Consider the following 24127-nt stretch of genomic DNA (forward strand, 5'->3'; position numbering starts at 1 on the left):
GGAGGAACAGGCCCCATGTATGGACCAGCCAGGAGGGCCGGGAATGAGATGACTGGAAGTCAGCACCCACAGACCTGGCCTGAGTCTACCGTCCATTAGGGCAGGCCCACCCTTGACCCTTTGGCATCTTGTTGCAATCTCCAGGCTTCACCCGGCAGCATACAGGAAACAGGTCTGGCAGATGCTGGACACTGCAGACTCCAGCTCCACACAGGTCAAAGCCTGCCCTCTGCTGGCAGAACCCACTCCCCGCTCAGTGCTAAGCAGCCAGTGACAAACAGGACTGCGAGAGGCCAAGCAGTATGGCTAAATTCATTTATTCCGAAATAAAAAGCAAAACAGGAGCCGCATCACCAGGGTGCCACAACCCCATCCCCGCCTCCTTCCTCTGTCCTATGCTACCAATAAATAAGTTTCCCAGCCCAAATAATTATTAGATTTTTTTTTCCCACCACTTGCCAACCCCAACCTCCACTATGATACAGGGGGCATCCCTACCCCAGAATATACAAAATGTTACACAGGTACAGTATGTACACTAGGGGAGGGGGAGCCCACCTCCCAGCAGCCTCTGCCCGGCCTCCATCAACCCTCGGAGTGCCCTAAGGCTTGAGAGAACGCTGCCCAGTTGCCTTGCCCCAAAGTGCACGTAAAAGGGAGCCCCAAGTGGACCGCCTGTGCTGACTCAGCCCTCACATGGCCTACAGTTGACTCCACCTGCCTGGGGACCTGTGATGCTGCTGCTCAGCTAATCCTGCCCCAAAGTGCCATGAAGATGGGAGCTGATTTGGGAAGCGCCCGGCCCTGAGTTTCATCCCAGCACCACCACACACACAAAGCCACAGGACCCTGCTGAATACAGGATGGCCCCTGCCAGCCTGTCCTCACCTCCCCACAGTGAGCCTCATCTGTCCGGAGGGCCATGGAAATGCTATCCTGGCCTAGTGCCTCTGCAGGGAAGAATGGAGACCCTGCCCCTCCAGAGAGGCAGTCTGCTCAGTAACTATGAAACTCTGGAGCCAGAGTCCAGAGATTAAGACCCAGCCCCTGCCAAGATGGCAAAGGGTCTGCACCTGTTCATGTCCCCCTGTTAATATAGGGGGTCTGATCTTCCAACTCTAAGGATAAAAGGGTGACTGGGAAGGAATGGTAAGGGCAGGAGGCAGGGTCTGGAGTGGGGCTGAACCCTGGCCCCTATTCTCCAGACTTTGGCTATCAGTCTTTTAGATAACCATGATCTTCACCTCATCATTCTCATCAGCCCGGTAGAAGAAGGGGATGCAGGGGTTGCTGCCCAAGCCTGCGTACTCCTGGGGGTTCTGGATCTCACGCAGCAGCTGCAAGATCTGTTGCTCAGTCGGGTTCTCAGGGGGCGAAGCCACCGCAGCCTCTCCTGGCACAGGATCCACATGATCAGAGAGGCTCACTTCCCGAAGGTCTTGGGGGACAGAGAGAAGCAGAGCTGATTGCTGTGCTGGCCGGCCTCCCCTAATCCCACTAGCCGTGCCCAGGGCTCTGACTCACCACCTTGCTCGTAGGCAGCTTCAAGTTCCTGAGAGCTTGAGGGGTCTGGGGTGGGCTCAGCAGCAGGGCTCTGGGAGGCTGCCAGGAACCTGCCCTGCCACTGGTTGCGCTCGCCCACAAGCCGCAACACCAACTCCTGTAGCTCTAGTAGCTTCACCTGGAGGGAAAGATGCTCAGCAACCACACCCCGTCTGGCCCCAGCCCACAGAGACATCAGGGGGCCTACCTTCATGTCTTCCTTGTCCTGTGCCAGCCGGCTGATATACTCCTCCTTCTCTCGGTGTCGCTCCTTCAGAAAGGCCCTTTGGTTTTGATAGAGGGCAATGTACTCTCCTGTGGGGAGGGTGGGCAGGAAGACAGGCTCAGATGCTGGCACGCCCCAGCTCACCCCCTCCATGCAGCCCTACTGCCTTGGGCCCCAGCGCACCAATGGTGTCCGTCTCTCCAGACAGCTGGATGCAGCGATGTTCCAGTTCCTCAACACGCTCTTTGAGCTCCATCTTCTCCTGCATGACCTCTAGGAAGCGGCTCTAGAGCCACAATTGTGGGGTTAGGTCTCAGTCCCAGCCCTACTCTTCTTGCCCCATTGGGAAAAGACCAACCTGCAGTTTCTCCATGGACATCTGTATGGCCTGCTGGCTCTCCCCGGACACAGAGTCTCCTCCACTCCCAAGGCCCATGGCATCCTGCTTGGCCTCACTCTGTGACGGGGCTGCCAGCTGAGCCAAGCGCTGGCAGTGCTCCTTCTGCTCTCTCAGCTGCCTGCGCAGCTGTGCCTTCTCCTCCTCAGCGCTGGCGAGAGCCTCATTGCAAAATGCTACCTGCAGGCAAGGGGGCAGGATGTCAGGGGACACATTTGTCTTGGGACAAAAGGGTAGGGAGGCGGAGGACTCAGCAGGTGCACTTCTTGTTCCCAAGTACAACCATGTCTGAACACTGGCTCCCAGGAAAGGTGTGAAGGGCAAGAGAAATCATTCAGTTTCAAGGGAAATCAAGATGCAGAGGCGTCCAGAGGGACCACAGAAGGAGGCAGGAAGAAGGGGCCGGGCACAGTCTGGCTTACCATGGCTTCTCGGCTGTCTAGATCCTCTGGGATGGTCAAACGGGGCTGAGCATCCTCCTCCCTTTCCTCTTTGTCTGCTTCATCTACTGGGGAAAGGTAGTAGGTGGTGTGTCCGTAGACAACTTCACAAGGGAAGCAGAGGCTCAGAACCCACCTCTGCCCCTGCTTCACTGTGTACCCTTGGGCCAATTCCTACCCGGAGAATGACTAGTTATTCTCAAAGCGTCTGCCAGAGTCCCTGCGAGGCTCTCTTCTCACTCACCTTCTGCAGGGACAGCCAGGAGGCCCAGCTGGGCCTGCAGCTGCTGGTTCTGCTGGCTGGTGGTTTCCAGGCGCTTCTAAGGAGCCAAGAAAAAGAGTGAGGAGAGGAGGAGGTGGCCAGGTCCTCCCGCTCGGGGCTGGCTACACCATCTGCCTCACCTGGGTTTCCTGCAACTCCTTGCGGACCATGTCCGTCACCACCTTGCCCTGCACCTCCTCATGCTGCAGCTGGTCCAGGAGCTGGGTCTGCACCAAAAACTGCTGATGCAAGGCTTCCTTCTCTGAGGCCAGCTGCTGATAGGCCACCATGTGCTGTTGATAGGCTGCTGCGTACTGCTGCAGGTGGGACAGGCACTGGTCTCGCTGTTCCTGTAGACCCTGGGCCTCTTGGCTCTTCAGCTCCACCTGCGGGACGACCTTAGGGATGAGGGCAGGTAGTGGCCTGCCCTCCAGATTCTGAGCCCATCAATGGGAGGTGTGGGGACAGAAGCCCTGCCTCTTGTACCAGACTCAGACCTCAGAACCTTTCTTACCACTTAGCAGAGGGACCAACTCACACATTGCTTATTGATCAAGCCCAATTCCTTACATGCATCATCTCATTTAATCCTCAACTCTATAAGGAATATGAGGCATCTGATAGTTCTCTCTCTCTTTTGGTGTGAGTACTGGCACTCGAACTCAGCTTCACACTCTCATTCAGTTTGCTTGCTCAAGGCTTATGGCTCTACCATTTGAACTATGCCTGTACGTCTGGCATTTTGTTGTTAAATGGAGATGGTACTTTTCTGCCTGGGCTGGCTTTGAACCTTGCTCCTACAGGTCTCCATCTTTGGAGTAGCTAGAATTATGGGTGTAAACCACCGGTGCCCCACAGCTAATTTCCTCTTGAATTTTAGGAATCAGGCTTAATGGTATAGCCACTGAGCCGAGAGTAGAATCCAGCCTGAATCTGAGGAACCTTATATCATAACCTGTCTCAGCCTACAATAAGGAAGCTGTAGGAATAATGTCCAGACGTGAAAGGGACCCTGAGTGACCCACTTCTAATAGTGAGAGAACAAGAAAATCACAGGACTGCTCTGCAGGATACTGGGGTCCCCCAGCTGCAGCTGACCTGTGCTGGCTCCAACACCTCTGCTCCCCAGGGTCTGGCCCCTGCCTCTTAGCTACATCTCACAGGACAAGAGTTACCGTCTCCTTCAGCTCTCCCAGCTTCTCCTGCAGCTGGCCCAGCTTCTTGGCCAGCTCCTTCTTGACATGCTGCTCCGACTGCAGTGCACTGGTGAGTTCCATGTTCTCATTGCTCTGGAGACAGACAGCAGCCATCAGTGCACCCAGTGTGGCCGGAGCCCCCAGACCTGAGTCTCCACCCTCTCAGAGCAAGGAAGGCTGGAGGATTATCTCCACTCCTCCTCTGGACACTACAGCAGGTCTGCAGCTTATGAGGCATCTTCATGAAGCCACCATTTCACATGAGATCTACAGCACCCTATCTTTTTTTTTCCGACCAGTACCAAGGCTTGTTGAACTCAAGACCCTTTGTGCTTGCTCAGCTTGCTCACTTGGCTGATACTCTACCACTTGAGCCATGCCTTCAGCCCACGTTTTTTTGCTCATTATTTTACAGATGGAATCTTGCAGACTTTTCTGTCCAAGGCTGGCCTTGAACCATGATCCCAGCAGCTCTAAGACCTCAACCTCCTGAGTAGCTAGGATTACAGGTGTGGGCCACCAGAACCCAGACTTATAGCATCCTATTTTATGGGGTTGCCCTGCAAGGAGGGCCAGCAGGCCACGCACCAGCCTGACAAAACCATCCTGCAGCTCGGCCAGCTGCTCCTTGAGCTCCCGGTTCTGCAGGAGTGCGCGGCTGATGGTGGTGCGGTTGCTCTCCATGGTTTCTAGGATCTGCTTGCGATCCTCTGCCTGCTCGTTCCAGACCTCAGCCTCCCGCTCCAGAGCCAGTAGCCGCTCCTCCTGCTCCTGGTTCAGGCGGCTCAGGTTCTCATTGTCCTGCACCTGTGCATGTAGTTGTCCTGCCAGGTTCTCCAGCTCCTTCTGCAGCTGCTGGGCCTCTGCCTGCAGCTGCTGCTCTGCTTCCGATGGCCCCACTGGGGCTGGTGGCAATGATGACTCCGCTGGGAAAAGGAGCAAACAATAAGGGCCTGGGCCTCTGTGTCTCAGGGGCCTCTGTGTCTCAGGGGCCTCTTCTCAGCCCTTAGAGCCCCCGATTCTTCATGCCCATAGGTGGTCAATCTTTCAGGCTACTTCCAACTCAAGTCAACTGTGGCAGATGACAGGAGGCATGCCATCTCTTTACACATGGGGACACTGAAGCTCAAAAAGATTTTCTGCTTCCCAGTGCAAATCCTATGTATCTTCCATGATGCTCCTACATCCATGCATCCATGCACACTGGGGTATTTTAAGCCCCCGCTTACCCAGCTGGCTTTTCAGTTCTGCCAAGTTGGTCTCCAGCTCCAGTACTTGATTTGCACTGCGCTCTTTCTCCTCTTTCAACATGCGCATCTGCCCAAGGAACATGAGGAAGAGCCATGGAGGGAGAGGCTGGAGGGTCCCAGGAACCATCTCCATCCCAGACCCCACCTCCACAAAAATCAACACACAGCACCTCTCCAGCTCATTCTACAACAAGAGATAGCCCACCCACGGTCCTGATGCCCAGAAAGAGCGTGTGTGTGAGTTCCCAAGGGCAGGGCCTCACCTGCTCCAACACTTGCTGGATCTTTTGCTTCCACACAGCACTCTCTTCTTTCAGATTCTCTGCATACTGGTCTCTCTCCACTTGCAGCTGTTTCAGCAACTCTGTCAGCTGCAGGAGGTGCAGTCACATCAAGAACGGCTGTCTTGGTCCTTGCCTGCTCCTGGCTCCCTGGGCCATCCTCCTTCCACACTCCTCTCCCTGCCAAGCCTTACCTGCTCCACTTTTCTCTCCAGCTGCGCCCGCTCCTCCATGGCCTGCTGTAACTGCTGGTTACTGTCGGGGGACTCCGACTGACTAGAAAACTGTGAGGAAAAGGAGAAGTTGAGATCAGGGAGCCAGGCTGTTCAGTACAAAGCCCTAAGGTAGGGTGTGAGCTAGGATCAATGACAACTCAAGGTCACTGCCATGTACTAAAGTGCCAAAAAGGGAACAGACTCCTCACTGGCCATGTAAATGAAACCTATAAAATGGTGGTTTTTAACCAGGACCCTTAAGATGTAAAAGCCCTACTGCCAAGATTCTGATTCCATAGGTTAAGGGCAGGGCCCCAAATGGTGGGTCTTTTAACCATTTGTGGAGAATCCTATGGCAGGACAAAAACAAGGATCCAAATTTTCCAGCTCTTGGCTGGAAGTCCCCCACTGCCCCACCCTCCCAAACCCAGAGACTTGTGCTGACACCCTAGGGTGACACTCCCTGCCTGACTGCAGCATCTCACTTGCAGCAGGAGGACCTCAGACATTTCCAACTTCTTCTGCAGCTCCTCCATTCCCAACTGCATGGCTTCTTTCTCTGTCAGTAGGACTTGAAGCCTCTCTTCCAGTTCTGAGTTCAGCTCCGTCAGATCTTCATTATTTTTACTGTGGCCAGAGTCAGTGCAAAGGAATGAACCAAGAACTAAAGGAAATGCTTTGCGACCCACCCTACCCTATACAACCTCAGAACTGTATGGCATATCAAAAGGGTCATGAAGAATAGATTCACAAACAATAAGCCATAGAGATGTCATGAGTTGTCTGATGCCATCCCAGGAGTCAGGGGTACTGCTAGAACTCAAGCTCAGCTCTATACATGTACAAACTTGGATCCCGACCTCCCACTATTAGCCCCACTAAGGCCCCCACAGAGCACCCATCCTCCTTTCCCCTTCCTACTTGTTTTTATACAGCTCCAGTTTCAGGGCATCTCGCTCTTTGGTTAGCTCCTTATTGTACTGCAAATACAGAAAGTAAGTCAGGCTCCAGCAGAACAATAGCCCAGTAACTTCCACAGTGACACTTCCTCACCCTCAATCACACCTGAAATTTTTCAAGGCATTTCTAAGCCTAAGGTCTCAATTGTACTTTAGTGTGTATTGTTTGGTCGTTTAATTTTATTTGGCTGGGTCAGAGAGGGGGTGCTTCACTATATTACCCAAGCTGTTCTTCATTCCCTGGGCTCAAGCATACCACAATGCCCAACCTTTGAGCTTTGGTTTCTTTTTTTTTTTTTGTCGGTCGTGGGGCTTGAACTCTGGGCCTGGGCACTGTCCCTCAGCTCTTCACCTCAAGGCGAGCGCTCTACCGCTTGAGCTACAGCGCCACTTCCAGTTTTCTGGTGGTTTATTAGAGATAGGAGTCTCACGGTCTCTCCTGCCCGGGCTGGCTTTGAACTGAGATCCTCAGATCTCAGCCTCTTGAGTAGCTAGGATTACAGGCGTGAGCCACCAGCGCCCGGCTAAGCTTTGGTTTCTAGTTTGGGGCCAGGGATCAAATTCAGGAACTCATGTGCTAGGTAAAGACTCTGCCACAGAGTTATACCCCCAGCCCTTTTTTTTTTTTTTTTTTGGTGGTGTTTAAGTTTGAACACAGGGTCTTGTACTTGCCAGGCAGGAGCCCTACTATTCCAGCCATGCAGTCTTTTTTGGCTTTAGGATCTGTTTTTGGTTTTTTTTATTCCCCTCTGTCCACCCCCGCCCCAGGCTTAGATTACAAAGTCCTCCTACCTATACCTTGAAGTAGATGGGATTATAGGCACGTACAACCACACCTGGCTTATTTTTACATAGGCTAGCCTCAAACCTCAATCCTCTTGATGTCTGCTTCCCTCAGACATGAACCACTATCAGTCTCTTTTTTTTTTGCCAGTTGTGGGGCTGAACTCTGGGTTGGGGCACTGTCTCTCAGCTCTTCAGCTCAAGGCTAGTGTTATACCATTTGAGCCACAGCACCACTTCCGGCTTTTTCTGCTTATGTGTGCTGAGGAATCAAACCCAGGGCCTCATGCATGCAAGCACTCTACCACTGAACCACCTTCCCAGCCCTCATTTGTTTTTTAATAATAGAACCAATAAGGGAGCCAGGTGCCTGTAATCCTAGCTACTCAGGAGGCTGAGATCTGAGGATCAGGAAAGTCTGTGAGACTCTTATCTCGAATAAACCACTCAGAAAACTGGAAGTGGCACTATGGCTCAAGTGGTAGAGTGCTTGCCTTGAGCTGAAGAGCTGAGGAGCTGAGGGACAGTGCCCAGTCCCAGAGTTCAAGCCCCACAACCGACCAAAAAAAAAGAACCAATAAGGGTGGAAAAGGACTGAATGTAAGGCATGGTGGGGCAGGCCTGTAATTTCCAGCATTCAGCAGGCTGCAGAAGGATAACTGGGGAGACCTTATTTAAAAAAAAAAAAAAGGATCTGAATTTAGAGCTGGCTATTAGAGGCTGAGAAGTATCAGTTATTATTGCAATTGTTACTACTAGAGTTACAATTCGTTTTCATGAAAACTCCACCAGGCCCTATGCCAGCCCTCCCATTTCATCTTCACAACTACCATCAGAGTTACTGTCACCTCCATCTGGCAGATGACACACACCATTTGTTTGGCTAAGTGCTAGTCTAATATCACTTACAGCCAGGATTTGAACATCCTGATCTGTCTGATTCTCTAGGTCCATTTTCTCTCTAGGGATGGGGTGAAACAGGAAAGGAAAATTTTTACTTATTTTTGGAGGGGCTGCTGGGGGTGGGGAGAGAGAGACAGTATTAGGGATTGAACTTAGGGCCTGGAACTGTCATTGAGTCTTTTCCTCAAGGCTAAGTGCTCTACTACATGAGCAACAGCTCTATTTTCAGCTTTCTACAGTTAATTAGAGGTATGAATCTCAGAGTTTTCCTGCCTGGGCTGGCTTTGAACTGCAATCCTCAGCTCTCAACCTGCTGAGTAGCAAAGGTTACAGGTGTGAGCCACCAGTGTCCAACCCTTTTGTTTACTTTTGAATGGATAGTGTATTCAGTCTAAAACTCAGAAGGTTGAGAAGTGAGGGGCAGGCGCTAGTGGCTCATGTTTGAAATCCAAAGATCTCAGTTTTAAGTTAGCCTGGACATAAAGGTCCATGGGACTTTATTTATTTATTTATTTATTTATTTAATTTATGTCAGTCATAGAGCTTGAACTCAGGCCTGAGCTCTGTCCCTGAGCCTCTCTGTATTCAAGGCTAGAGCTCTACCACTTGAGCCACAGCACCACATCCAACTTTTTTGTTTATGTGGTACTGAGGAAACAAACCCAGCATTTCAAGTATGCTAGGCAAGTACTAAGCCACATTCCCAGCCCTCCATGAGATTCTTTTTTTTTTTTTTGGAGCATCAACTCTGGGCTTTGGCATTTGTGTGCTGTCCCTGGGCACTTCAGCTCAAAGTTAGCAATCTACCACTTGAATCATAGCGCCAGTTCCAGTCTTCTGGTGGTTATTTGGTTAGATAAGAGTCTCACTGTCTATCCTGCCAAGGCTGAATTTGAACTGAGATCCTTAGATATCAGTCTCCTGAGTAGCTAGGATTACAGGTATGAGCCACTGCCCAGATCCATGAGATTCTTATCTTCAATTACCCAGCAAAAAGCCAAAAGTGGACTTGTGGCTCAAGTGGCAGAACACCAGCCCTGAGGGGGGGAAAATAAAAAGGGCAAGCAAGAGTTTGAGGCCCAGTTCAAGCCTCAGTCACAATGTACAAACACACACATGCGCTCATACAGATATAGACACAGACACAGACACACACACAGACACACACACACACACACACACACACACACACATACAGTTCAGAGGTGAACTGACCTCGAGCTACCATGTTTCTCTCCTCTATGAATCCTCTCAGATATACTTTATATATATTTATATATAACATATATGCATATGCATATTATGTATATTGTATATATTATGGATATACATATACACCATATATGTTTCCTCTGGCTCTACAAATTGTTGTAATATATTAATCCAGGAGCTGGTAGTACATGCCTATACTCTCAGCTATACAGGAGGCTGAAATCTGAGGATCTTTGTTTAAAGCCAGACTGGGAAGAAAAGTCTGTGAGATTCGTATCTCCAATTAACCATCAAAGTCAGAAATGGAGCTGTGGCTTACGTAGTAGAGCTCCAACCTTGAGCAGAAAAAAGTAAAAGAAAGCTCCCTGGCCAGAGTTCAAACCCCAGTACAACACATATATACACACACAGATAAATATTGTAATATATTAAGCTCTTCTGTACCTTCACGGTCAAAAGACATATTCCTTCTCTTTGCACTTGGCCAAGGCCACAGCTAATTAAGGGCATGGCAGGCACCAGGCCTTCAGAGTCCACCTCCAATACTTGCTGAATACAAAGCCCCCTAGCCCCTCAACTTTCCCAAGCAACAAAATCAGCAAGAAACAGTTCAACATCAAATGAACTGAACAGACACTTCTTGAAAGAAGTACATATGGCTAGCTAATAAGTACATGAAGAAATGGTCATCCTTGAACATAAAAGAAGTGTGCCAGGCACTGGTGGCTCACGCCTGTAATCCTAGCTACTCAGGAGGCTGAGATCTAAGGATGACCGACCAAAAAAAAAAAGAAGAAAGAAATGTATATAAAATAACATTGAGATTCCAATGCACTCTGTCAGAATGATCATTATTAAGAACATAACTAGAGGGGGGGCGGGGGGAGGATGGGAAGGGAAAACAAAGGAGGAGGCTACAATGTTTGATAAGAAATGTACTCATTATCTTGTCCATGTAATTGTAACCCCTCTGTACAGTATTTTCACAATAAAAAATAAAACAAAATAAAATAAATTTTAAAAAAAGAAACATAACTAGGGGCTGGGACTGGGGCCCAGTGGTAGAGTGCTTGCCAAGCATGCATGAAGCCCTAGGTTTAATTCCTTAGTACCACAGAAACAGAAGAAGCCAGAAGCAACACTGTGGCTCAAGTGGTAGAGTGCTAGCATTGAGCAAATGAAGCTCAGGGACAGTGCCCAGGCCCAGAGTTCAAGCCCCAGGACTGAACACACACACAAAACTAAAAGCCACATGGTGGCAGTTCATGTGGTAACACACACACCTAAAAGCCAGGGCTGGGAAGGTGGCTCAGTGGTAGAGCGCTTGCCTTGCATGCATGAGGCGCTGGGTTCCATTCCTCAGCAACACACCCACACCCACACCCACACCCACACCCACACACCCTTGCATGCATGAGGCGCTGGGTTCCATTCCTCAGCACCACATAAGCCGGAAAAAAAAAAGCCGGAAGTGGCACTGTGGCTCAAGTGGTAGAGTGCTAGCCTTGAGCTGAAGAGCTGAGGGACAGCGCCCAGGCCCAGAGTTCAGGCCCTCGACCGGACCCAATAAAAAAAAAAACAAAAAACCTAAAAGCCACATGGTGGTAGCTCATGCCTGTAATCCTAGCTACCTAGTCAGAAGACTGAAACTTGAAAAGATTGAGGTCCAAAACTAGTCTAGGCAAAAAGGTCCACAAGACTCCATTCTCCAATTCAACAGTGAAAAGCAGAGTTAGAGGTGTGGCTCAATTGTAGAATACCAGCAAAGCAAATAAGTCAAGAAATGTAAAATAGTGTAGCCACCATGGAAATCTGTATGGAGGATCCTCAGAAAACTAAAAATGTAACTATTCTACAATCTAGAAGGAATACACAGCAGGATATTAATAGAGGGAACTGCACATCATATTCATTGTGGCACTATTCACAACAGAAATAGCAGATGCTCTACAAGTGAATCAATGCACCAAGAAAAGGAGTTATCAGATAAACATGATTTATGTACATGTGTAAAAATGGTACAGTGAAGCCTTCTGAGGCTGCTTTGTGAAGGGGACAAGGGAGTTAAGAGAAAGACAGAGATTATGACTCTGATCAAGATGATTTTATATATATATATATATATATATATATATATGTACATATACATATATCTAGACATGTTAGTAATAAAACACCTTTGTACAACTAATTGATGCTAATTTAAAAAGGAAAAGGAAAGGAAAGGAAAGGCAATCTCCCATGCAATAACACACTCCAATTTAGCAATTTAGACTCACTACTCCATCAGGGAACCTGGGCTCTGAGTGGCCAGAGAGTCAACAGACCTCACCTTATCTGCCTGCTTCTGCTGTGTGGAGACAGCAGACAGAGTGCGCTCCAGCTCTCCCACACGCTGCCGGGAAGACTGCAGGCGGCTGGCAAGATCCTCTGACTCTCCTGGAATGACGGAGGTAGATAAGTCCCAAGGACTCCCTCTTGGCATCAGGCTGAAGGATAAGAAGCACCCCAATTCCCACCTGCTTTCTGCCTAGCTGCCTGCTGCGTGTGGGCCAGGGCAGTCTGTAATTCTGACTTCTCAGACACCAGGATCCCAATGGTCTGGATGTGAACCTTGAGGAGAAGTCAAATGAGTTTTAAAAGAGGAAAGAATATTTTCTGGGGGTTTTGGGGGATACCACGCCATCCACTCACCTGCAACTGTTCCCTCAGCGCTCCCTGCTCTTTGGCTAGCTTCTGCTGGTAGTCCTTCTTTTCCTGAGGGCAAGAGGAAAGCAGCAGCTCTCACTGGGGGAGGCAGAGATGGAATGGCAAAGGACAAGCCCCCAGAATGCCACCAGTGCCCAGAAGAGACAACCAATGTGATCAGATTGGAAAGGACCCTCTGGGCAACAGGACTGGGTAAAAGAACAGGACTTTTCCAGGCCTCTTCCTCCAGGTCCTCCCCAATCCCAGCAGTTACGGAATGTGCAAAAACAGAAATCACATTACTTTTTCCAGTTGGTCCAAAGTGTCTTGGTTCTGTTGTTTCTGTGGGGAAAGTCAAAGGGAGGTGAGTGAGGCTCTCCTCCTTTATGCCACTCCCCAGACCAAGACAGGGCAGGCAGGGGCCAGGGATGGACTTGAAAAAAGTTTTGAGATCCCATGGGGACAAAATTTCTCAGGCTCCCCTCAAAAAGACAATCTGAGTGTCAGCTAGCTTTTGTTTATAGCTAGGCAACTAAGGATCTGAATCTGGATAGTCTTTAAAGGAAGGTAACATGAATGTCTAGAAATGGACTTGGAGAAAACAAACTGCCTCAGGCCCACTTGGGACTTAGGTGTTCACTCAACAACTGAGCACAACCTGTGGGCACAGCAGGGACACAGGAATGAGACGGATGGCCACCTCTCATTCCCTTCTCCCTGATGCTTACGTTCTTAGAGTGGAAAGGGACCCTGTACACCCTCTCACTCTGCCTCCACAGGAAACTCAAGCCCAAGGAGGTAACATGACCCCAAAAATCAGAGCCAGGGCAGAATACAGGGTGCCTGTATCCAGGGTGACTAGCTGGGCCTGTGTACCCACTGAAGGCAACAGTGCAGAGTAAGTGGGATGAGGACTCAAGCAGAGTGTCTAGAGGAGAAAGAGGAAGTAAGGGGTCAGCAAGAGGAAGAGCCATGCTGCGTGCTCTGGGCTCCGGGCTCCTTCCAGCTAAGATCTACGCCCCCCATCACCCTGTTCCCCTTTGGCACCAGTGGTCCCCAGTCCCTTTCTTCAGAGCCCCAAGGGGAAACTGGAGCCCAGGATTGGCAGCATGGATTCAGGGGACCCCACTGGACTCTTACCAATTCCTCTATCTTGCTACTGAGTTGTTTGTTTGTTAGATAGCTGGAGTCCAGGGCTACTGCTAGCTCTTGGTACCGGCTCTGAGGCGCATGCAGAGAGGAGGAGTTGGAGGAGGATGAGGGGAGAGGTAGAAAGAGCATCATTAGGGTGGGAGGATGGGGGGACTGTCTCAGCTGGCAGTGGGGCACCCAGGCCCCATGTGGGAGGAGATGGGGGACTGGTCTGCAGACTCACTGGGCTGTGGTCCAGGGCCACTCACCTCTAGATCCTTCATGTTGGTAGAAGATGTGAGGCCCTCCCCGTTGACGTAAGGTGTAGACTACAAGAGACGGAGCTCATATGGAGATGCTCTGCCCACCTCAACCTCTGAGCCCTCCAATTGCCTTTCTTTTCCTCCACTGGCACAATCTTTCCTGCCTAACTTCCCCTGGTTCTCCTACACAGCTCTCAACCTGGGCTTGCTTTCTGTCCCAGGATAAAATGATACCACCAATCATGTGCTCCAAGTCTGGGGTACATGAGGACAAGACTAAGAGAAGACCTGCCTAATGCTACCCAGCACACCAGCTGGTCCTACCCTCTGCTACCTCTCTTGTGAATCCTGAGTTCAGTTTCTATCATCTTTTCCTCCCCCACCCCCACCCTGCCCTCCCCAGGCCCCAATCCTGGGGTACCTCTGACACAAGACCATTGAGCTGTTGAGAAAGTTGCCGTAGGCTCTCAGTTGATGAAAAAGTCCTAGAGATGGAGATAAAAGTCAGGAGTACAGATGGCTTGATGGGAGGGAGGTTCACAGGTGGAGGCCTGCCCTAACTCCCTCAGCCCTGAGGCTGCTGCCTGAGGAGGGGACACTCACTTGGTCTCATCCATGAGATCAGGGCCATCGTCAGCATCATAGTTCTGTTGGGAAGGAACACAGGATGGTCGTTCAAGTTCTCCTAAGAAGCTGGGTGTGGTGACATATGCCTATGTTAAGTAGAACTCAGGAGGTTGAGATAGGAGGATCATGCCTAGGCCACAGTGAAGCTGAGAGCAAACTGGGCTACATAGCAAGACCTTGCTTTTAAAATTAAAAATTAAAAAAAAATCATCCTGGAAGGATAAGGCAAGCTCATACCAACAACATTTCATTTCCCCAAACTTCAAGGAAAAGCCCTGTCTTAGCTTCCCACTCCAGGCCTAGGAAGAACACCTGGCTTTAGGGACCTCACTGCCTGAGGAGAGAAGAGAATCCAGAGAGGACAGAGTTCTTTGGGAAGGAGAAGGGACAAGCACAAAAGACAGTGGCATGCACAAGAGGAAAGGCACAAACCTGAAGCGATGCCATGCTAGCGATACCAGCGTCAGGGGAAGGGACACTGGCAGGTAACACAGGGTCAGCAGCAGATGGTGGTACAGGAGCAGCACAGTCTTGGGGAGCCTGTCACAGAACAAAGCAAGGGGTTAGCAGCCATGCGGAGAAGGCACCTCACTGCCATGGACCTGGGGGGGTGGGGCAGGCAGGATAGTGCGGCTGCAGGCAGAGGACAGTCACACATGCTAAGGGTCACTGTGGAAGTAGACACAGCTTGCCTAGGCCTCTGGTGGTGCAGCAGGATTTGGGATGGCCAAAGCTGAAAGCAGGGGCTACAGAGCCTCCTTCCTGAAAACCCCAAGAACTTCATTCTTCCTAGAGCCTGACTTGTGGCAGCCACAGCATGTGGAAAAGAAGTATGCCTTAGTCAAAAAACAGGCATTGTTTCCAGGAAGCCAGTCTGCCACAGTGACCATGACTCCTCTACTGGGGAGAGGCTGTGGTGATGGACTAGCTGTGGTGATCGATTGAAACTATCTGTCTGTATCCTTTCTTGCTTTCATTCCTCCTTTTTCCTTCTTCCTCGTCTCTAAGCATCAGAAAACAGCAGAATATGTGGCTCTTTGGGTTCTCGGCATCCTGGAGATGGTGGGACTTTTTTCCTAGGAATAGTAGCCAGCAAACAACCTGAGGATTTAGGACTTGGGGCCACAGGGAAGTCTTTCCTGCTCCCCCAACTGGATCCACTTGTTTGACCAGCCACACCCTGTCACTCCCTAATCTTGAGTTTAATTCTCAGCTTAGAGATCTTCTAACATCCAACAGAGCAAAGAATGATTCTTGGCTGACTAAGGGAGGTGAGGAAATAGCCTCTCTTTCCTTCAGGGAAAGTGTTGCTTGCTTTCTGGACCAATCAAGCCTGGACCTATGAAAACCCCACCCAATTGGTTCCCATGTTGTAGAGCCCAGGGATCTAAGGAGGAACTTCATACTTCCTAAGATTTTGATCCTGGTTCTGGGTTCCAGTGTCCATTGGTGACTGCTAGCGTTGGAAGCTGGTAATGCTTTACCACATTACAGACCAATCTAATAGATACAAGCAGAGTGTAACAACTTGCCAGGCGGAACACTTAAAGGGAGGTTGCACTCCTGACCACAGACTGTCGGGCTCCAGTCCCTACTGGCATCTTGGATTCCTATCCCAGGATGGGATTAGACACAAGAATTCTCACAGAAGAAAAAAGTGCTTTCTAAGTATTTTTAAATATATGTAACATGATTTTTTAAGCAACTAATTTATTCTATAATTTGAGGTTATGCAGTTAAGTATTGGGTTTTTGGTGTTTCTTTTTAATCCTGTCCCAAGTTGGCCATCAATGGCTCATGCCTATAATCCTTATACTAAGAAAACTAAGATCTAAGAAGTGGAGGCTCAAAATCAGCCTGGGAAAACAAATTTAGGAGAATCTTATCTCCAATTCACCAGCAAAAAGCCAGAACTATAGACATGGCTCATGTGATAGAGAGATAGCCTTTAGTGAAAAGGCAGAGTGGAAGTGTGAGGCTCTGACTTCAAGCCCTGGTACTGGCATAGAAAGAAAAAGAAAAAAATCCTATCCCATTAGACACTGTTTTATCTCTCTACTCTCCTCACTTCTGGAAATATCAACTCTACTCAAGAGATCATAGTCAAAGAACTCCATTGCTAAAATAGGAAACTTGCATGGAAAACAATTGTTGAGAGAGTTTGAAAACACTAGTCTTCCTTTCCAGAACAGAGGCCTGGGATAGGCACAATTTTTTTTTTTTTTTTTTTGTCGGTCGTGGGGCTTGAACTCTGGGCCTGGGCACTGTCCCTCAGCTCTTCAGCTCCAGGCGAGCGCTCTACCACTTGAGCTACAGCGCCCCTTCCGGTTTTCTGGTGGTTTATTGGAGATAGGAGTTTCACGGTCTCTCCTGCCGGGGCTGGCTTTGAACCGTGATCCTCAGATCTCAGCCTCCTGAGTAGCTAGGATTACAGGCGTGAGCCACCAGCGCCAGCAGGCACAAAATTTTATACCATTAGAATTTTTCTAATGAGGAAACTGAGGCTCCAGACTCCCTACACAGTTGGTCACTTTGCAGAGCAAAAGCCAATTATGAGGTTCCAAGAGGCCTCTCAGCCCGAGTCCTCTCCCATCCAATGTGTCAGTTGATGTCTCCTCTGAGCAGGCAGGGTGAATCACCGCACCTCAGCAGACCTGACTGCCTGGGCAGGATCAGCTGTGATGATGGGAAAACTCAACACCAGCTAAGAAGCTTTTTCCCATGAAAGGATCCAGCCCTGGCAAAACCCTGATCTTCAGCTCAGCAGATATCCCCCTTGGGCAAGGTAGCCAAGAAGGAAGTGCCAACAGGATGTCCAGAGACCACCATCTCCTAGCCCTGTGGATCCTGCTCCACCCTGACTCTCTGCACTTCTGAAAGGAGTCCTAACCTTACGACTCCCCCAGCCTCACCTTTCATCTTCCTAGTAGCCTCAAGTGTCACATTATCCTGCCTACAGTCCACTGGGAGCCAGCCTCCCTCAGGTGAGCATCTGGATGTTCTCCCTCGCTTCTTTCAGAGGCTGCTTCTCCCTCAGGGGCACCCATCTTATTGGTCTATTTTGAATTTTTGTTTGTTTGAAACAGGGTCTTATTACATATCTTTTGCTGGACTCAAACTCATTACCCTCCCAGCCTCCTAGAGTGCTGGGATTATGGGTGTACACCTCCACATCTAGCTTGTTCATCTATTTTTGCCACTGTTTGGCCAAGGGCCTTTGAAATCCAGAGCCCAGTGAATACTGCCAAGTGTTCTCTGATGTTTAAGATTAGGGGCAGTGTGTTCTGGTCACTCTCTGTTTGGTTAACCTCACTTCCTTTAATCCATTGCTTGGGGGGAAAAAAACTGCCTTGATCTCTGTAACTATAACGAAAACTCATTTTCTCCCAACCTTATCTTCCAAAGTTTCAAAGCAAACAAATCAATTTAAAAACTCACAAACTGCCATGGTTTACTGGTCTTTTGGGGACAGATTCCCAGAAAACAAGACCTAAAGGTGCTCTGGAGTTTTTTAATCTCTCACAGTCTGACAGCACCACACTGGGCATTCACAAAGCCCAAGTCCCACACAACTGCTCTGAAAGTATTCATAGACTACTAACTTTAACTTTCCTAACTAACTTCCTCTTCTCCAAGATGATGAAAGATGGGGAGGGGAGAGCCCAATCAACCAAACAGGTAAAGCAGATATAAGCAGGCTAAGCATACTGGCAGCAACACAAAGTAAGCCAGAGGCAAAGGATTTCCCAAACCAGAGAAGCCTTGGGGGCATGCACAGATGGGAGAGAGCAAGCCAGAGAGGGGGTCTTGGCTCTGCCTCACCTTCCACTTGTCCAATGGGGGGAGCACTACCCCATTGGAATGGTTAAGGTCGGACACCAGCACCTTCAGAATGTCCTGAATCTACAGGAGGCAGAAAGGGAAAAACAAGGGCAGGGGGGGAAAGAGAGAGAGAGAGAAGTAGCTTAGAAAGAGGCAAGAAAATCAGGAAACAAAGAAGAGGTGAATTCAGGGAAATGGGACACTGAAGAAGAGTAGAGATCAATACCAAGCCAGTGCTGTCCTTTCCAAACAGCCACTTGCTGCCTTGCCAAAGGCAGCCAGTGAGGGAAACAAATAGATGGAAAAGTCCCAAAAGATGTAGTCAAGTCATGTGACCAATGCAGCTTCCAACATGCTAGACCCTCTTCTCAGGTCTGAGGTACCATAACAATCTGTAAAGGCTCCAGACCTCTATCTCCATTCTATATCCAGGCTCCTGAGAAAGGGTACTCTGAACAGAGGCTACAGGTAAAAATTAAGTATGAATGACACTGACTTAATCCAGTAGTAGACAAGGAAAACAGGCTCAGAGGAGAAAATGCCTTTTCTGTGGTCACCTGGTAAACTGATTGTGAAGATGGACTTAAAAGTCAGTACTTCTCAGGTAGATATAAGTTGCCAGCTATCCACATAGTATTCTCTTTCTGTGGACAGCAGGTATAATTCATCATATTAAATGATATTAATTCATAATGTTAAATTATAAACCTGCAATTCCTTATATGTCTATGGTTCCTGTAAAAATATCTTATTAATTATCCATATTAAACAATTTAGTTTTCAAAGATGGTTTTTCCTAGTAAAAATTTTAAAATTTTAGTAAAAATTTTAAAAATCTACATAAGCTGGTACCAGTGGCTCAAGCCTATAACCCTAGGTATCAGGAGGCTGAGATCTGAAGATCGCAGTTCAAAGCCAGCCCAGGCAGAAAAGTCCATGAGACACTTAACTCCAATTAACCACCAGAAAACTGGAAGTGGAGCTGTGGCTCAAAGTGGTAGAGTTCTAGCCTTGAGCACAAAAGCTCAGGGACAGCACCTAGGCCCTGGGTTCAAGACCCACACCCAACCCTCACAAAAAAAAAAATTTTTAATTCATGTCTTTTCATCCTAACCATCTGGTCCTGATTGTAACAGTATGTCAAATGAATTTCCTGCCAATTGCATTTCCCATGTCACCTCCTAAATCAGACAGGGGAATGACTTTTTCCAAGCAGATCAGACAGCACCCTCAGCATAAAGTACCTATAGAAGACAGACTGACAACCTTCTGCACCCCTTTTTAAGATTAAAAGGAGCCAGGCGTTGGTGGCTCACACCTGTAATCTTAGCTACATAGGAGGCTGATATCTGAGGATCTCATTTCAAAGCCAGCCCAGGCAGAAAAGTCTATGAGACTCTTATTCCCAATTAAACATCAGAAAAACCAGAAGTGGCACTGTGGCTCAAGTGGTAGAGTGCTTGCTTTGAGCTGAAGAGCTGAGGGACAGAGCCCAGGCCCAGACTTCAAGCCCACAACATACCAAAAAAATAAAATAAATGGACTAGGCATTAGTGGCCCACACCTGTAATCCTAGCTACTCAGGAGGCTGAGATCTAAGGATTGAGATTTGAAGCCAGCCCGGGCAGAAAAATCCCTGTGGGACTCATCTCCAATTAACCACTCAAAAATCAGAAGTAAAGCTGTGGCTAAGTGGTAGAGTGTTAGCCTTGAACAAAAGAGCTCAGGGAGGGCTGGGAAGGTGGCTCAGTGGTAGAGTGCTTGCCTTGCATGCATGAGGCCCTGGGTTCGATTCCTCAGCACCACATAAATAGAAAAAGCCACAAGTGGCGCTGTGGCTCCAGTGGTAGAGTGCTAGCCTGAAGCTGAAGAGCTGAGGGACAGTGCCCAGGCCCAGAGTTCAGGCCCCACAACTGACCAAAAAAAAAAGAAAAAAAAAAAAGGAAAAAAAATTATTTTAACAAATTTCAAAAGGACCAGATCCAGAAATGAAAACTAGAAAGTAAGTTGAAAAAGCAGATATGCTCCCCACCCACAATACCTTCTTTTTAAGGAGGGACTATCTAAATCCTCCTCTTTATTTTTTGTCAGTCCTAGAGTTTGAACTTAGGGCCTGGGTGCTGTCCCTGAGTTTCTTTTGCTCAAGACTAGCATTCTACCACTTAAGCCACAGTGCCACTTCTGGCTTTTTCTAAGTAGTTTATATTAGAAAGAAGAGTCTTTTGGGCTGCACACTGGTGGCTCACGTCTGTAATCCTACTCAGGAGGCGGAGATGTGAGGGCCATGGTTCAAAGCCAGCCCAGGCAGGAAAGTTCTTGAAACTCTTATCTCCAATAAACCACTTAGAAAACCAGAAGTGGCACTTGGCTCAGTGGCAGAGTGCTAGCCTTGAGCTGAAGAGCTCAAGGACAGTGCCCAGACTCAGAGTTCAAGCCCCATGACCAACAACAACAAAAAAAAGTCTCTTGGCCTTTCCTACCCAGACTGGCATCTAACCACCATCCTCAAATTTCAACTTCCTGAGTAGTTAGGATTACAGGCATGAGCTACCAGTGCCTGGCTCCTTTTCTTTTAAATGGTAAAGACAGTGTTTCCTGAAGGACAGGCTGTTCTCACTGGTCTTGCTTCAGAGAAAATTAAATAACAATTACCAACTGTTGGATATTTACTCTTAATAGGAAACCCAGTGCTATGGAATAACATAAAAACAAATTTCATGTAAACTTTATGATGTCCATAAAATATTACCCTTCTATAGATATGGAAAGAGAAATTCAAAGAATTTAAGCAATTTTCCCTATTCCTAGCAAAAGGAGAAGCAGAATTCAAACTTAGGATTTACTTTATCTTTATTTTTCTCCTGTGCTAGGACGGAACCCAGGTACTCTCACATGCTAGGCAAGTGCTCAACCACTGAAAACCAGAATTCTCAACCAGTGCCTGACATTTCTTCCATCTTAACCATTACCCGCTGCTGCCCTTAGAGCCCTTTGACAGCCTAGCAGCCAAGACTCACATCCTCGGGTGAGTTACAATCATCAGTAGTGGTGGTCTCAGGGTTACTGCCATTTTTTATTTTTTTCTTCTTCTTTGCTCCTGCAGGTACACCAGGGCTGTTTCTTTGCTGATATTCTCTCAGCTGTAGGAAGGAAAAGCAATGAGATACTCGTGAAAACAATAAGCCCCCTTATTTATATCTCTTTTATAAAATACTCTTAGATATGCCACCTCTTGTAATTCCACCCACAATTCTATAAGGTGGAATAATGATCCCTTAATGACCTAAGAAACAGAATAACTAGTGTAACTTTTAAAAAAAGCAATAGCTAGGCACCAGTGGATCGCACTTGTAATCCTAGATGCTCAGGAGGCTAAGATCTGAGGATCAGGGATTGAAGCCAGTCTGGGCAGTAAAGTCCATGAGACTCTTATCTCCAATAAACTATCAAAACAGCAGGAAGTGGAACTTTGGCTCCAGTGGTAGAGTGCTAGCCTTGAACAAAAGAACCTTAGGGAGAGCACCCAGGGCCTGAGTTCAAGTCCCAGGACTGATAATAATAATAACAATAATTGGGATAGGGATGTAGCTCAGTGCCAGAGCACAGAAGCCTAGGATTCTATTTCACACCCACACCTCAAAAAGAGGCAATAATGGAATTTAAATTCAGTCTTCTGACTCTAAGCTCTGGGCTGTGCCATGAATCAGCAGCTCCCAAGGTGGCAACACTAGAAGTAGAGGGTTAAAAAGTAAACACTAATAAGTGTAGGTATGAGCCAGGAGCCAGTGGCTCACACCTGTAATCTTAGCTACTCAGGAGGCTGAGATCTGAGGATCATGGTTCAAAGCCAGCCTGGGCAGGAAAGTCTGTGAAACTCTTTTTTTTGTTGTTGTTGTTGGATGTGGGGCTTGAACTCTGGGGCTTGGGTGCTGTCCCTGTGCTCTTCAGCTCAAGGGGAGCGCTCTACTGTTGAGCCACAGCACCACTCCCGGTTTTCACCACTCCCGGTTTTCGAGTGGTTTTACTGGAGATAGTCTCACAGACTTTCCTGCCCGGGCTGGCTTTGAACTTTGATCCTCAGATCTCAGCCTCCTGAGCAGCTAGGATTACAGGCGGGAGCCACCAGCACCTAGCTCGTGAAACTCTTATCTCCAATTATCTACTCAGAAAAGGAGAAGTGGTGTTCTGGCTCAATTGGTAGAATCCTAGCCTTGATCTGAAGAGCTCTGGGACAGCGCCCAGGCCCAGAGTTCAAGACCCACAACCAACCAAAAAAATAATAATAATAAGTGTAGGTATGAAATGTCTGTGTTTTAGAAACTGGGTGCAGGGAGCTGGGTGTGGTGGCACAGGCTTGTAATCCCAGCCCTTGGGAAGCTAAGCAGAAAAATTGCAAGTTCAAGGCCAACCCCTGGGCCTTTAACTCATAAAAACAAAAAAGAAACCAGACATCAGGACTTTTTTTAAAACACATGTTAAAACTACTCATGGAGCCGGGCACCGGTGGCTCATGCCTGTAATCGTAGCTACTCAGGAGGCTGAGATCTCAGGATTGCAGTTCAAAACCAGCCCACTCAAAACCGGAAGTGGCACTGTGGCTCAAGTGGTTAGAGCGCTAGCCTTGAGCTGAAGAGCTCAGGGACAGCGCCCAGGCCCAGGGTTTAAGCCCTACAACCAACAAAAACAAAAAACTACAAATGGGTAGTTTCCCACTTTTCCTTCAACACATCCGAAGGGCAGAAGCAGGAAGGGAGTTGGTGTTGTAGGTTCTCAAAGCTAACAAAGTCCCAAACATCATTTCAGTAAGAGGGGTCTTTTCTAACTTTCCTAATCTATGAAAATGTCAACCCTCAGTTCACTAATGTGCTCAGTGATTCAAGGGAATCAAGCAACACTTAATGCCTCATATTTATCCTGTGGCACTCAGCACCCCAGGTGGAGACAATGATTGGGGGGAGGGGGAGAAGCCCAGCTGTAAAGTTCAGTATTCCCAGGAACTCTTCCACATTAAACACGCAGATTTCATTCCAGAGCGCGAGGCTAAAGGACTCTCTGGTCCCAGAGTTAGAAAGAACTCGGTAGTGAACTCAGAAAAATAAAAATTGTAGAGACTTTTTGGTTGAAATGTGGGAGAAAACCAAAGCAACCCAAACCTGCTCTCCCAGAGATATTGTTAACATTCTGAGCTCAGCGGCGACAGCTTTTCAGGTTGTCAAAGTCGGAGCACAGGGAGGAAGGGAACCTAAAACCACTCTGTACCGGGGTCCCACAACCAAGCAGTTCCTCCTCCCCCTCTATCCAAGTAGCAATTTGTACCGCGACCAAAGAAACCGAAAAGGCGGTGAAGACACTTCAGGGAACTGAGTCGCAAGATCAAAGGGCCAGCCCAAGGTGGTAATGACAGTTCAGAGGGGGACAGTGGTGTAACTACATTCCAAGGCTCCCCACCGACGCCCGAGTCGCCGCTCCGCCGTGGCGTTGGCAGCGGCGGTGGGGGAGGGGGAGCGCAGGGCCAGGACCCAGGTCCTCGGGAATCGGGAGTCCAGCAAGCCCGGAGAGGTCCAGCTTGGGGCAGCGGGAGGCGAGGGTCGAGCCTGGAGCGGGGAGTCAGCAGCCAAAGTCACCCAGGGGCGTCGGGCGAGGGCGGGGGCTGGGCTGCTGAGGGGGCGGGGCCGGCTGGGAAGACTTTGGTGGGGGGAGCCAAGGGGCGCCAAGGGGTTCACCCCCGTGCGTCTCCAGAGTGGCTCAGACTCTGACATGGTCCGGCCGTCGGAGAAGTCCGGGCTAAGTCAAGGGGACGCGACCCGGAGCGTTTTACCTTTTTCTTGGCCGCAGCCAATTTGCTACGTCTGGTTTCTTCCGACATCCCGGGGCTGGGACAGGGGAGGTGGGGGGGCCACATCACCACAATCCCGGCAACCACCGCGCTC

General features: G+C 48.8%; 1 protein-coding gene across 6 annotated transcripts; it reads right to left on the reverse strand.

The window, feature by feature from the left end:
- Positions 1–301: 301 nt before the first annotated feature.
- Golga2 (golgin A2) lies at positions 302–24119 on the reverse strand. Of its 6 annotated transcripts, none has more exons than XM_013021455.1 (27): positions 24016–24119; positions 21215–21337; positions 18198–18278; positions 14808–14915; positions 14352–14395; positions 14170–14233; positions 13755–13814; positions 13495–13575; positions 12658–12696; positions 12361–12423; positions 12186–12279; positions 11999–12105; positions 6731–6789; positions 6295–6436; positions 5789–5878; positions 5577–5684; positions 5293–5380; positions 4652–4989; positions 4043–4156; positions 3008–3253; positions 2850–2925; positions 2588–2673; positions 2127–2345; positions 1952–2054; positions 1751–1857; positions 1525–1681; positions 302–1438 (listed from the first exon to the last, which is right to left on the reverse strand). In XM_013021455.1, the coding sequence occupies exons 1-27, from the start codon at positions 24097–24099 to the stop codon at positions 1224–1226; spliced, it is 3096 nt and encodes a 1031-aa protein (XP_012876909.1). In that variant the 5' UTR covers positions 24100–24119; the 3' UTR covers positions 302–1223. The 6 variants fall into 6 exon arrangements, with proteins under 6 accessions (XP_012876909.1, XP_012876914.1, XP_012876913.1 ...); XM_013021456.1 differs by having other exon boundaries at positions 1224–1438; positions 2588–2670; XM_013021460.1 differs by lacking the exon at positions 14808–14915.
- Between the last annotated feature and the right edge of the window lie 8 nt (positions 24120–24127).

The sequence above is a fragment of the Dipodomys ordii genome, unplaced genomic scaffold, assembly GCF_000151885.1.
Source record: "Dipodomys ordii isolate 6190 unplaced genomic scaffold, Dord_2.0 Scaffold55, whole genome shotgun sequence".
NCBI lineage: Eukaryota > Metazoa > Chordata > Mammalia > Rodentia > Heteromyidae > Dipodomys > Dipodomys ordii.

Coding starts and splice junctions, on each gene's coding strand:
- Golga2 (XM_013021455.1), bottom strand. CDS start 24,099: ATGTGGCCCCCCCACCTCCCCTGTCCCAGCCCCGGGATGTCGGAAGAA. Junction 4,990..5,292: donor AGAACTGAAAAGCCAGCTGG/GTAAGCGGGGGC, acceptor TCCTTTTCCCAG/CGGAGTCATCATTGCCACCA. Junction 1,439..1,524: donor AGCTGCCTACGAGCAAGGTG/GTGAGTCAGAGC, acceptor CTGTCCCCCAAG/ACCTTCGGGAAGTGAGCCTC.